Here is a 14,116-nt window from a genome sequence, read left to right as displayed (position 1 = left end):
TGGTGTTAAATGCACCAGTGGTGGAGTAATCCGAAGAGCAACACTTGTGATGACACCAGAGGCCCTTTGTGATAGAGAGAGTGGAGTGAGAGTATTTTTAGAAAACAAAGTGCTTCTGTAGATGTATGAATAAAAATTACAGTTTTGGTCAAACCATTCTGAACTAATAAACTATTTTTGGGATTCAAATAACTTAAAGATTAGGTTAGGTATATATATATATATATATATATATAGTCACACCGTTTACAGAGAGAGTTTCCTTGCTTCAGTATGAATAGCCACACTGTTGATTTCGTCCCTTACCGTTTACATTAGAGTGGCACTAAGAAGGTATTGCTTCACAGGCAGAACAAACAGGAGTGACCAATCTTTTCTAGTACATATAGGCATGCAAGTATTGTTTTAAGACAGACTTAGAAAAATCTAGAAAAAGACTAGTCAAAGAAAGCCAATTTTATTTATATTCATCAAAATCACAAAAGGTTTTCAAAATCTGTATAACATACGACAAGATCGATCCTTGAACCCTCAATCTGGGAACAAAAGCGACAGCATCAATCACTCACCACCTGTTTCTTCTTTGTTTTTGTGCCTAAACATAACCAGACCCTGTCTGTACCGTACTGGTGTCAAATTAGACAGCACGTCTATTTTTTTCATTGCTGATTTAGAACAATTTTGAAATACACTGAAAAAAAGGTGTCAGATCAGAAAATATCACTATGTAGTATTTCTGGAGGGCAATGACAAAAGATGTGTTATGTCGGTTAATTTGGAGGAGTTGTTGGGTTTTTCCATATCTTATCCTTTAATTTTCATATCTCACAACCATTTGTGTGTATGGAGACATGCAGGCAAACATGCAGGAATATATATATACACACATATGTAAGAACCCCTCAGCCGGCTCAGTGGGGATCTACCTGAAGATCAACTCAATGAGCTTTCTCACTAACAACTCCACTTGACAGCAGCTTGCTTGAGCCATTTTGTACCGTGTGAGAAAGGTTTGCGCTTTCTCTCAGACCCCCCATCCCCGTACCTCCTAGAATGTTCATTGCCCAGAAAATAATTTCTCCAGTCATTTCAGCGCCTTTGTGAGCGGCAATCAATTTCTCTTCTCTTCATGATGGTCCCGCGTGTGGGCACAGAAGTTTGACCTTCTCTAAAAGATCTATCAATTTATCCGTCCATCCTGCAACCTATCCATTAATGTTTTCATCTTCCCCTGTTGTCTTTTTTTCGTCTCTCAGGCTGCTGACTGTTGGGTGGTAAAGTGGCTTTAAGCTTATGTGCTCTTCAAGACCTAGTGTGTCTGTTTGTGCAATTATACCTCAGTCTAAGAGCTGGACCAAAATCAGCCAGTGGAGAAAATGATGGTAATTTGGACTGAGGAGAATATGCACTTGAGACAAAGGGAAGGGAAGCCCATTTTAAGCACGGTGACGATTGTGAACCCTGGAAGGGGACGGGGTCAGCTAAGGCTAAATGACATATCACATTACCAGCTTGGGGTCACCCAATTTCTCCCAATCTACTACCAGCATTTCTGTGACAACAGCTCTGTTAAAAGCAAACCAATCGTTTATCTGACTTTCTGTTAAGGTCTTACTCCCTTTCTGCTCATGTGTTCATCTGCTGGTACATGCGGTATATACTGAATATTGCATATTTGATGTGTGTACTTATTTGATCAAAATATGCCTCGATATCGTGACCTATTATAGTGTTCTCCAAGAGCCATGCATTTTTTTGCAACTGAAAATCTATGAGTAATTGGATTAGTGTAATATATGTTACTTCATGCTGTAATTTATAGTGGGGTAATGTGGAGTAACATACAGAGGACTGAGGTCACATGACAGCTCATTGATGTAATGTACATTTTGCTAATACTTATTAGAGCCCAGTCCTTTGTCTAATAACTATAAATGTGAAATAACAAAAAAAAAGTAACTTGTGTTAATGTGAGCAAACTGGGCTAATTAGCTAACGGGTTAGGGGTGAAATATAAACTATGATATGCAGGCATTCGAAAAACAGGAAAGACAGCAACAAACAACTTGTCAACATCCATAGTCTATAAAGTATGGCATTCTTTAGCAATACCAGCTCATAGATGTCATGGACTAGAGACTTGAAGCTTAGATCTATTAATATTAAGGACACTTAATCTTATGGGTGTATCTTTTGACAATATTAGAAATGTCTACATTAGTTTTCTATGGCTGCTGCTCAGAAATACTGATGAATTTGTCGGTAGATGCACATCATCTATGAGCACATAATGATGTGGTCTAAAAGGGTGCACCTTGCTTTCTGTGTCAGTCCCACTGGGAAAGCGCTGACAACATAAGGAGGACGGAGGCTCGGTGAGAGGGGTCATGACCCCAGGAAGTAAAACCAGGTTAGAAAATAGTGACAACTGCCTCCTCTCTTCCTGTCTGGAACATAAAGCCAGACAAGATGGCCTTTTGGGCCGATAAATCATTTAGACCAGCATAAAAGAAGTTTATTTTAGTCTGAATCTTTGTGAGGTTGTAAAGAGACAAAATTGTGTTAATTGTTAAAACATTCCTCTCTTTATAATACTGAGGCAATCCTTTCAAATTGATGCTGTTTAATCTTTGCTTTGCTTTTTGTCTCTGTTGGACTGCCAGCTGAAGAGAACTTTGGCTCTGCAGAGCTTCTCTCTATGGGCCTATTCTCCTGTATCCTCTACATCTCACTGATCCCTTTCTCTCTTTTCCTCTCTCCCCCACGCTAACCCTTTTTTCGCCTCTCGTCCCCTCCACCTACCCAGAGCCCTTCCATTCTCATCTCTCTTCCCTCACTTGTTTTCTCTTTCCCTCATTCACACTCCTCTCTCTGTCCCTTCCAATCTCTCTCCTCCTCTCGCTCCCCCTCTCTCCAGCTCACAGGACAGTATTATATATTCCAGTCTCATGCTTTGCATGATTTGGGCAATAGATGAAGCCATATCCCTCTCTCCTCTTCGAGCTCTCCCCTCCCTCTCTCTCTCGCCTTGTTGTTTAATGTTTCAATTTGGAGGAAGCAAACATTCAATCAGACAGATTAACTGTTTAATGCATGTCATCAGTCAAACTGTCTACGAGAGGGGGGCCCCTCGGCCTGGCGCTGCCTCCCCCCCCAACTGCCGCTACGTCCTTCTCACTCCCTTGCTCACCACGCGCACACACTGTCTACTCTCATATAGACAGGCCCATCCAGGCTCGAGCCTAGACGCAGAGGCGGCTGTGCACACACACACACGAGTACAAAAACACATATATTTACTCATGCACACACATCCACAAACATAGACATGAAAGGTACACTGGTGAGCACACATGCATGCATGCATGGTCACGCAGTCATATGCACGATCATATACTTAAACAGCCATATATGTATGCATGAAAACCCTCATGCTGATATCCATATAAATATAGTTTAAACAAAGCAGGGAATGCGTTGGGACACTTGGAACCAAAATAGAAAACGTGTGCGTGTTTCCAAGGTCTGCGGATTACATGAGACATTCCATGTAATTCCAATGCCACATATACTGATGTGCTAAAGGACACATCCACTGATTCACTTACAACAATCGTGAAACTGCTTTGCACAATTAAGTCATGCTCTCTTAACAGACAACACACATACATTCTCTTTCTCCCTCTCACACACACACACACACACACATCCCACAGGCCAGTGGATAGGGAAATCAAAGTGACACGGAGGTAGAGCAAGGGGGAGTGAGAGATTAGAGGAAATGAAAAGAGTAAAGAGGAAAGAGGGAAAGAGGGAATGGGAGGCTGAGCATGCTGCAGATGGAGTAGACTGTAAAACAGGGAGCGACGCTCACACTGAGTTTATACATGATACTGTATGAATTCTGGATGAGGATGTACAGAATGACATTTATGACGACAGCCTGAAACATGACTGGGTTTATCGAGTCTTATTATTGCATTGTTCACTGTGAATGTTCAATATATCCGTCTTTATCAATCCCAACATTAGCTGAGACATTGTCAAATACCAAAATCATCTGCCACACAAATCCCTAACGCCCTACAAATGTGCTGCTAGTGCCTGAGCTTAACCCTCTGGTTAAAACTGAAAAATAGCTTAAGGATATGAAGTTGATCAAGAGCTCTAAAAGCTAAAAAAAAAATAGTCTTGGTCATTCGTATTCATTCAGTCAGTGAGTCTTAATTTACATTATAGTTTAAAGATTGAAAGTAACCTAAATAGATTAGAAATGTTCAGAAATTTAAAAGAGAAGCTACTTTGATCATATTATCCCATTATCATGATTTGTGATATATTAAAGGCATTTTTATGTATTTGACTGATGTGTTATGTCTTATTTGTACGAGTTTTATGTTCTTATTTAAACACATCTGTATTTAGCGTGTCTACACAAGCTGCTATTAACTTTTGATTTATATATTCTAAGATCACTGAGTTTTCTGTTAATACTGTCATTGTGTCATCTTACTGTCACATTTGTGACTGTAGTGACTCGAATATGTCATTTTATTGGTTTTAAGAATATTTTGCCAAAAGGATGCAGTTGGAATTTAGCTGGCTGGTTAAAAAAAAGAAAAAAAAGAAACACTGCTATGTTTACAGAAATGTCGATTCATGTACATTGTTCTTGTTCTTGTAAATAAATAAGAAGAAAGAAATGAAAAGGACAGATTTACTGCACCAGTGAAGTGAAGAGTTAAGTAAGATGGCATGATCTCATTGTAAAGTTTTATGAAGTTTCATGTGTGCAACACACATTTTTTACATTCTTATAAGCTCTATATGTGAATAATAAAATATAATTTTGTCTCAACTTGGCCTTTTTTCTCAAAGTTAATTAAAATAAAAGAAGAGACAGATATGTGTATTGCTAAAATTAAAGAACCGTATGTGATGCTCCAGATATCTGGGGCAGATAATAGTGGCATTACACTGTCCATGAGATCATATGCTGTAAAGCTTCACATGGTAAGAACCAAGAAGGCTTTACTAAAGTGTAACAACCTTATAAGATTGGTGACCAGCTGCTTCACACACTGCCTGCCTCCATCATTTTCTTCTCCATTCCTCTTTGTTTTACTCTGCCTCTCATTCATTTTTATTTTATCTCCTGGTGCTGCGGAGCATCTTGTGTATCTCCCTCTCTCCCCCACTCTCTGACCACAGCGCAGAGGGTGGCCAAACCTGGTAAGTATTGACAGGGAGCTCCAGTGACACGGAGAGAGCCAGTCAATGCCCAGACACCCAGGGCAGGGGTCAATGACAAAAGGTAGGCTGCCTTGAAAGAGGGAGCTTGGGAAGGAGGGAGAGAGAAGAAGAAAGAGCAAGGGGGAAAGGCAGTTGATAGATGGTGAGACACAAGAGATATGTGGCGAGATAGTATAACTTTGAGGCAAGACAAATACAAGGTGAAAGAGAAAGAAGCACAGAGGGACATGCCAGACAAAGGAACAAAGACGGATGAAGAGGAGAGAATAAATGATGAAAAAGTGGTTCATATATTTAAAGATGGCAAACAAGGCTATATTTAATGACTGTTTGGCATTCAGCTAATGATAATATAAAAGAGATCAGAGCCATGGATCAAACTAATGTGGTTGAAAAATGTTAAAACATGGTAATTGTAGACAATTGGTTCAGTTCTAACAAATGTGACTGGAAACTTGAGTGGGCAACTTGGAAGTTCGAGACGAAATGCGACGCGGGGAGTGAGTGAGATTGACATGAACGTCCCTCTGAGACTGCGGATGGGACAAGTGAGATAGGAAGGTAGACTAGGATTAACAGACCTGTACCATCACACTACAAAACACACACACACACACACACACACACACTCTCTCACACACAGCACGTTTGTGTATTGACATAGAGAGAGAGTGTCAGTATGTATTGAACGGCGGGCGGTAAGTGAGCGCTCCTCTCCCGCCCATCCCCTCCTCCATCTCTCCTTCTCTCTATCGGATATCAGTCCCTTCTCCTCTAATCATTTCCTTCCTTTTGGCCCTCTCCTCTTTCTAATGCAATTATCCCTCATTCCTCCTTTCCTTCTTCTTTCCTTTTCTGTCCCTCTTTTTTACTACAACTTCTCCTCCTCTTCAGCTACTTTTCTGTTTTACTTTGTAAGATTTTTTTTTGTTATCTCCCCAGTCATGTTCCGGCTAACAACACGGTGTCTACCATTGTCAGTTGTACTTATTGTTCCTCCTTGTTTGCGCTTACCTGGCTCTCTCCTTTGTTTTGATCTTTAGTGATCAGTCTCCCGTAGCCTCCGTGTGTGACAAAAAGGTTCTCATTAATCAATATCACTCTCCAAATGTGATAACATTCTTCTCCGAGCCTCTGCAATATGGTAAAGAGTAAACAAATACAGGCGTTAGAAAAAGAATAACCACCACTTCATCATCAAAGACTTTGCAGTCATCATATCCATTTCATTTGACCTTGTGGCTGTGATTACTATTTGTCAATTCAATTTGCGTTTGGCATATTTTGTCCAGAGCGATCAAATTATTTTGCCGTTTTGTTTTGTTGATTGACACCCTCTGACATTTTTTTCACGAATAACTTGCCTTTGTTTGCGCTCCATTAGTTGCCCTGTGCTACTCTGAAAACTCACAGATCAAAGCGCTAATTGCCAGACTTGTTTTATAGCAGTAGATTTCTGCTAATTTGCATATCAACATGATTCACCTTTGTCGCAGTGTTTGTAATTACAAGTTATTTAAGTTCTATTCCATAATTAATTGACGCTGTTTTTGTCTGAATCCTACAGCTTCAAAATCAAACATGCTTGAAATGAATAACAAAGTGTTCTTTATACTCTATACTTTATAAACTGCTGCTGTTGAAACTATTCACCTCGCTTTTGTTTTTTTTTTTAGATTTTCTAATTCTGTTCTGTCAGGCAGTGTTCTGAAAAAAATGTTTAAAATGTCTACAATACCAAACAAGAGTATTGCCTGTGTGCATTTTACAAAGGCTTGTCTCCACAGCCATCCATTACACTTGGGAATTAATATCACGAAACAGCAGTAAATACAACAGAGAAAACCATATATACGATGATAAAAGATGATGTCCTGTACACACATAAATAGAGACCTCTTTCCTTGGCCTCAGGCTATGATCCTGTTAACACTTTCCACTCACTGTGAAGTGCCTGCAGGTTCCTTTGGTCTCAGGTGATACATCTGCAGGCCCTATCATTTCACCTTTACAGGGGTAGGAAAACATAAGCCCCCTAAAGTGGAAGCAAGCAGAGATCTCATCATATTTCTGGATCTGCTCCAAATCCAGCGACAGCGTCACCCTGCTAATGGCAATACTCTTTAAAGCATATTCATTTGTAAAATAAAATTAGGAGCACGCCACTAGGCAGATTTGATCTAAATTAGATTATAACTAGAACCGATAGAGAAGAAAGATGGAAAGATCATATCCTCTCCACAGTACAACATCACAGTCTTTGCTGCAAAAGCCCAGGGCACTTCTCATCAGAGAGGTGAAGATTGGTTTGTCTCTCTGCCAGTTTATCTTGATGCTAACTCTCTTTCTAACACACACACTTGCCTGAACACCTGTTGTGGACCAGGCCTTTCTACTATAAATAGTGGATTGTGTTGGTGTGAACAGGTAACCCTACAGTGAACTGCACCGCATCCAGTTTCCGTCAGTCCTCTCATTGCATCTCTTCAGAGTACACACTAATTTGACACTCTCTATTCATGCAGAGTTATTAGGTTGGTGTTCTGTTCTGTTCTGCAACACTTCATTTCTCCTGTTAGGTGTATGACACCACAGATAGGAATTCAAGCTGGGGGGGGAGGGGCGATATTTCACAACAAGCACATTGGCAGACAACCACCTTTCCTCGCAAATTTGTGAGCCTGGCTTCCTGCATGCCCCGCGCCCGGCACTCTGCCGGAAACAGATGGTTCCCGGAATGTCCTCGAGCTGAGTTCTGAAGAGCTGCTAGTAGCCCGAGAGGCACGTGAAGGAGGGAGGGGAGAGCGTTGTCTCTCTCTGTCAAACTTCTGCCTCTCTGTGTAGCTCTCTGTCTTCCTGCTCGATTAGGATGCTTAACAATAGTTCAATATAATTATACTGTCAAGCAGAAGAGCTCTTCCGCAGCACTTAAAGTAGCTTAATTTCACTGTTATTTTACTCAGCCAACATATCATCATGAAAAAGAACTATGGCAAAGCACAATTATGCCAATCTTGATGAGGGTTTTTTGATTATACACTATACACCAGTTGTATAATCTGTATTAAAACATGTCTTGTCACAAAATCCTCTCAGACTTTATGACAAAATTGTTATTTGGGAATGTGTGCTTATTTGGGGGGGGGTTGGTGATAAGACAAAGCTGGAAAGCCCTGACCAAAACAACAGTGACCCTGTCAGGATGAAATGTAGTTTTATGATCATTTGGTTACAAATGTGTGTTTATGGTATTGTATTAACTAAGACATTGAAATTTGAGTTTTGGCGGCTCCCTATTCACCCAAAGTGCTAGCTGGCGTGGTTTCAGAACCATGGACAGTGAACACATCTGCTGTGGCTCCTGCACCATGGCTCTGTGAATTCAGCACCATAGACAGCGACACAAAAAAACGCTGTACTGAGGTTGTGTCACTTTAGGGACAAACTGTAGGCCACATGGAAGCTTGTGATAATTTTACGCAAATGTGATTTAAATAAAAACTATGGCTTTGGTTAAATAGTAACATGAAGGGTGAGGATATATTAGTATCAGTATAATATAATGGGATCTATTTCATTTGAACCCTCTAGGGTCCTATCGACGGCCCTATCAATTACTTTTGCAATTGTGAGTGATTGCTTGGACCCCCAGATGGGGGGTCTACCACTCGACTGATCTATTTTGTACTTGTAGTTTACTCATTGTATTTCCATTGTATGATACTTTCAAATATTGCATTTTTACACCACGACATAGATCTGATAGTTAGTTAGATTAAGATTTAAAACAAACAAACATTATTTTAAAATATGATGCCCTCTACAGATTCATCTACCCAACAGTATATACAGTAGTTAATGACGAGCTAAGACATGTTGCTTATATGTTAATGCATCACTGATAGTGATCCACTAATGTACTACAGTATATACTATAATGAAATAACATCCTAAAAAGGAAATTCATGAACACATCTACTCTCACTTCATATACATTTAGCTGATAATACTTTTGTACTTTTACAGCTTGGTATTGTCACTTCACTGCATATAAATTACCCATGAAATATTTTGAGTAGTGCCCATCCATAAAAGTACATAACTGAATTAAAAATCAAGCTAGAGAAAAAACAACAACAACAACTAAGAAACCTTGGCCTATATCTGAGCACCCATTATTGGACTGAAAGCATCCTATCCAATTAGCCCGCTGTAATCCGCAGCTCATCCCTGTTTTACGCCCCACTTGTCCTACACCCGATACTTTGATCCAGACTTGGCGGCACCTGACGATCCGGCCCTTTGTTATAGAGCATGCCGGGGCTAATCTCACTGACCCGGCGCAACCTTGACCACCCACTCCACCGGCCTTGGGCTTGGTCCATCGCTGCCCCGGACACACAACACTTCCCGAGAGAGAGAGAGAGAGAGAGAGAGAGAGAGAGAGAGAGAGAGACTCTTCATCGTTTCATCAAACGCGTCCGCGCTGCCACAGCATGTGCGCGCCGCAGACCGCCCACTTGTCCCAGCAGCAGGGATAAGGGGGAAGTCGATGCAACAGCGCCAACACAGTCAATGATCCATAAACAGGAGCCAATAGGGGAGTGGGTAATGAGGGACTTCATTTGAACTTTATGTAAACAATAAAGAGCAATACTTGGCTCGCCGGAGGAACAGGGGGCAGATGTGAAGGTTGTAACCTAGATGGATGGACAGCTAAAGCATGAAATGAATGGTGTGTGCTTACGCAGCATGTGAGCTGTGAGTGTCTGTTATGCAAAAAAATAAAAAATAAAAATGCATGCATGAAAAAAGATAAGCATCCAATTTCAAAACAGATGCGTTTAGTCTGCGTCCAGAGCAAAAATACACACACAAACACTTAAACTCAACCAGAGGGAGAGAGAGAGAGAGAGAGAGAGAGAGAGAGAGAGAGAGTCACCCCCCCTCCACCCCCCTCTCTCTTTCTCTCTGGAAAAAAAAACGGCAAGGAGGTGCGACTCGCAGGGCCGCACATAGCTGATCAATATTCGATTTAGTTGCTAATTTAGGGCCTTTCTATAGCTGTCATCCCGTGATGTATGAGTCCTAACCCGAGGTCGCCGCGGAAAAGAAGAAGAAGAAGAAAAAAAGAGAGAGAGAGAGAAAAAAAATCAAACACCAGTCAACTTTTCACTTAACAATAGAGCGACTTGAATATTATTTATGGGCGAAAGACCCACTTTATGGGTGAATTGCTCCTATCGCTGGTGGGATGATGAAGCGCCTTGTAAGTACATGCCACACAGGCTCTCTGACACCGGCGTAAACAGACATGCAGGCAGGGGAGAAACATGTAAACAACACGGTGGAAAGCACGCTGCTTTTAAACTAGGCGCAAAGAGGGGGAAATATTCATATCAACAGACGTCAATATCTCGGTCTCTTGGAGTTCACAATGCAATTTGAAGGCACACATTTGATTAATGACGTTTGTGTGATAAAGAGGACCCCCCCTCTCTCCATCCCTCCCCCTCCCTACACTTACTCACACGAACGAGCCATGCACGTGCACACAAGCAAGTTTTGTATGACACAAAAGATATCCTATTTGTCATGCGGACTAATATTATGTATTATGGACCTAATTGTTTTTGCACATTGCTTTACGCACACACAAGCGGGCGTCCATCAAATCTGAACGCCGCTGCTTTATTTTGCCACTTAATGTCTTCCCGATCGATCACTGTTCTAAGGATGTTATCAATAATTTGAAAGCTTGATTAACTTCAACGTTTCCATAACAATCCTACCACGTTTATCCTCCTCTCGAATTTTTAATTAACGCTTGCTTAATTAGTTCGAGATCGTTTGGGAGTGAGATACTTTATTTTAGAGGGGGGAAGGAGGAGGGGAGGAAATTAACATAAAAATCTCTGCTGATAAATTGATATATTATCAGGAAAGAAATGTTGTAGGAATTTCAAGGCGGAACGAGTCATAAACAGACATCCATCAAAATAAGACAGCTTGAGACAATGTATAATTCTTTGGCAGTATTTTTTTTTAATTATTTAATGACTACACGATTCTAATTTCTCCAAATAATGAGGGTGTAAATTCTTTCTGCCTGAATCATTCATAGACAAAGAGACCGATTTATAACATGCAGCATAAACAGGAAACCAATTTCCTCAGGTGACAAAGTATTTTAAGGAGCAGTCTGTATGCAGACTGGTGGCAACTTACACTGCATGTTTAGGTCTTGAACTTGCTCTAACCGGTACCATCTTGCTTAATTAAAGTGTGACTTTTTTTGATTAAAAAAAAAAATGTAAATCTTTTTTTCTAAGTTAACCACTGAAATGGTTGACAAAAATGTTTGTATATTTGTGTGGCGATTTATCCTTAAATGCAAGTAGTAGGCTGCCATGTAAACCATTGAATGAATAAAAGGCATTTTAATTAGAGTGATTAGTTAAGGAATCAATGAGATGGCGCTAGCTGAGCTCACAGAGAGACCTGAGATCAGCTAATGGAGCAGTAGAACACTAAAGTATGCTTTTGCACCCCTGCTTTGACTACAGCTCCATCTGTTATTGGCTGGTTCCTGCCGTGTAACCTGGAAGTTAAGGATATTGTAAAAAAAAAAAAAAAAAAAAAAAAAAAACAAGTGCTCCACAAAACTAACAATTATTATTATCCTTTTTTTGGTTCCTTTCTCTATTTGACTATCATGCAGCTGTTTACAGGAGGTAGACGTGTGAGTCTCACTGAATTCAGAATCTTTATGCAGACCATACATCACACATCCAGTGTGTTTAGGAGTCTCTTTGCATATAAACTAGGATATGGGGAGTGGGAGTGTGTGTATTGGCTGCTGCCAGCTGCCATGCAGCCTCCAGGTTGTTTGGTGAAAGTGAGAGTGTGATTTCCCCAGACCCTGCTCTCCGGGGACGCCTGGCTCCCCCTGCCATCTCCCCAGAACCCCAACGGTTAAACGGACAGGTCATTGATGCAAGCATGTGCACCACACACACACACACACACAACCTCTCTGCTTGCCTTTCAATCTCCTCCTCTCTAGATGGGCCCCCACTGCCAAATAAAGGCCACATTTCCCCGGTCATTACCGGCAAGTCACAGAGAATCTCTCACCTCACTGTATGCACGATAATCAGATCAAACCTGGAATTACCATCATTAGAAATATTGCAGGAGGCGAATCAGAAGGAAACGACCTCGTGAATAATAGCCTACACTGCCAATGAGAGTTGTAATTGTAAATCTGATTCTATCCCGCAACCTCATGCTGTAATGAGCACCCGGCATTGTTTAAATGACTCAAATGAAATTGATGCCGATTCACCAAGCATGAATGACAGCTCATATGAAGATGTGTGCTGGGAATGAGATATGATGAGGGTGTGTGTGTGTGTGTGTCTGCATGTGCACATGGTGGCGGCCCATGAATGGGGTGTTTAACATTGGTATTAATAATCTCCATGATCTATGAGCTCGTCTAGTGTCACTCAGCCATTAGAGAGACAGTCCCTCTGTGTTCTCCACACCTCGTTTCCTCCCCCTCGCCCGTGTCGGTCCCCCAAAATAATTGTGTGTTAATGGTTGGGGAGGAGGGGGTTAGAGGGGTGGGTATGAGGGGGATTAAAGCCAGAGGAGGGAGGATAGAAGGATTATTGCGGGAGATGGGTCACTGTTAACAGAGGAGATGATTAGGTGTGATGACTGACCAAGTCACAAAGACAGTGGAGGAGATATGTGGCCATAATTAGGGAACAAACACTGTGCAAGAATGGGAAGAAATGATGCAAAATAAACATAAGTGAGAGAGGAAAGATCTTTTAGACAAGATAGATGTGAGGATGTGATAATGAGAGAGTAAAAAGGTAATAGTTTGCCTGTATTCCCGTGAGAAGGGGAGATCCAAAGCCAGGTAAGGTACCCTAAAGCCATTTACAGGTCCTAATCTGAGTGGAATGAGCCGTGAGAGGAAGAAGGAACTAAAGTACACTGACTAACAGGTCTCCCCTGACCCCTCTCCAACTCCCACTCTCCCACCTCTACTTTTCCTCTCCCTCGTTTCCTCTCTCCTTCCAACCTCGCTTTCCACCACTTCCATCTACAAAACAAAGTTGTCTGGCATTGACGGGACCCTAGAGGCTGTCAGCAAGGAAAGGTGGGAGTCACCCTCAGCCAAGAGAAAGAGGTAAGAAAGCGAATGAGGGAGTGAGGGAGAGAGAGAGAAAGGAAAGAGGGGGGGAGTGAGGAGATTGAAGCGTTTCTAATTTAAATAAACCCTTTGGCAGACTGAAACTGGCAGCGAGCTTCCCCTTTGCTCACAAGAAAAAGAGGGAGAAGAAAGGAAAAGGGGAAAGGAGGGAGGGTAAGAGGAAAGGAGAGATAGATAGATGGATATAGAGATGTCTCCATGCTGCTTTGCTTATCCGCATGGGAGAGTTAGAGGCCAGAGGATGGGGAATGGGGGAATATAGAGAGTGAAGTGGAATAAGATAGGGGGCTAGATGGAGGAGAAAGAGAGGGGACACAAATAATAAGGGAAAAACACTGACCAGATACAGGGGTTAAGGGAGGGGAGAATAGGAAAGAGCTTTGAAAGTTAGGTAATAGAGAATTGTGTGTGTGAATAGATAGAGGTGTGATCCATCTATTGGGAAGAGTTCATCCGTCCTCTCCCATGCGTAAGAACCCCCCCCCCACACACACACACACACACACATACACACAAAGAGAAAGAAAGTAAAGCAGGGTCTCTCAGCAGTGGGTCCGATCAGTCTCATCTCATCAAAACTTGGCTGAAGTTTTTTGGATGGATCCCAGCACCAATCTACTTGAGCGGCCACAC

At 41.5% G+C, this 14,116-nt stretch overlaps 1 protein-coding gene across 6 annotated transcripts in view; it reads right to left on the bottom strand.

Moving 5' to 3' along the window:
• The window catches only part of erfl1 (Ets2 repressor factor like 1), an 86,331-nt gene that overhangs the window by 60,317 nt on the left and 11,898 nt on the right, over positions 1 to 14,116 (bottom strand). For 3 of the 6 annotated variants that reach the window (XM_027287364.1, XM_027287366.1, XM_027287365.1), the window contains exons 3-4: positions 7,198 to 7,288; positions 6,268 to 6,387 (exon numbers count right to left, since the gene is read on the bottom strand). The exons of 1 other annotated variant lie outside the window; for it this stretch is intronic. In XM_027287364.1, coding sequence (XP_027143165.1) covers positions 6,268 to 6,387; positions 7,198 to 7,288 — 211 coding nt within the window. The remainder of the gene's footprint in view (positions 1 to 6,267; positions 6,388 to 7,197; positions 7,289 to 14,116) is intronic. 2 more of the 6 variants (XM_027287368.1, XM_027287369.1) reach the window with 1 other exon arrangement.

Source organism: Larimichthys crocea, chromosome XIII (genome assembly GCF_000972845.2).
Source record: "Larimichthys crocea isolate SSNF chromosome XIII, L_crocea_2.0, whole genome shotgun sequence".
NCBI lineage: Eukaryota > Metazoa > Chordata > Actinopteri > Sciaenidae > Larimichthys > Larimichthys crocea.
The sequence above is the reverse complement of the archived record's forward strand: the minus strand, read 5'-3'. Positions and strand labels throughout refer to the sequence as shown.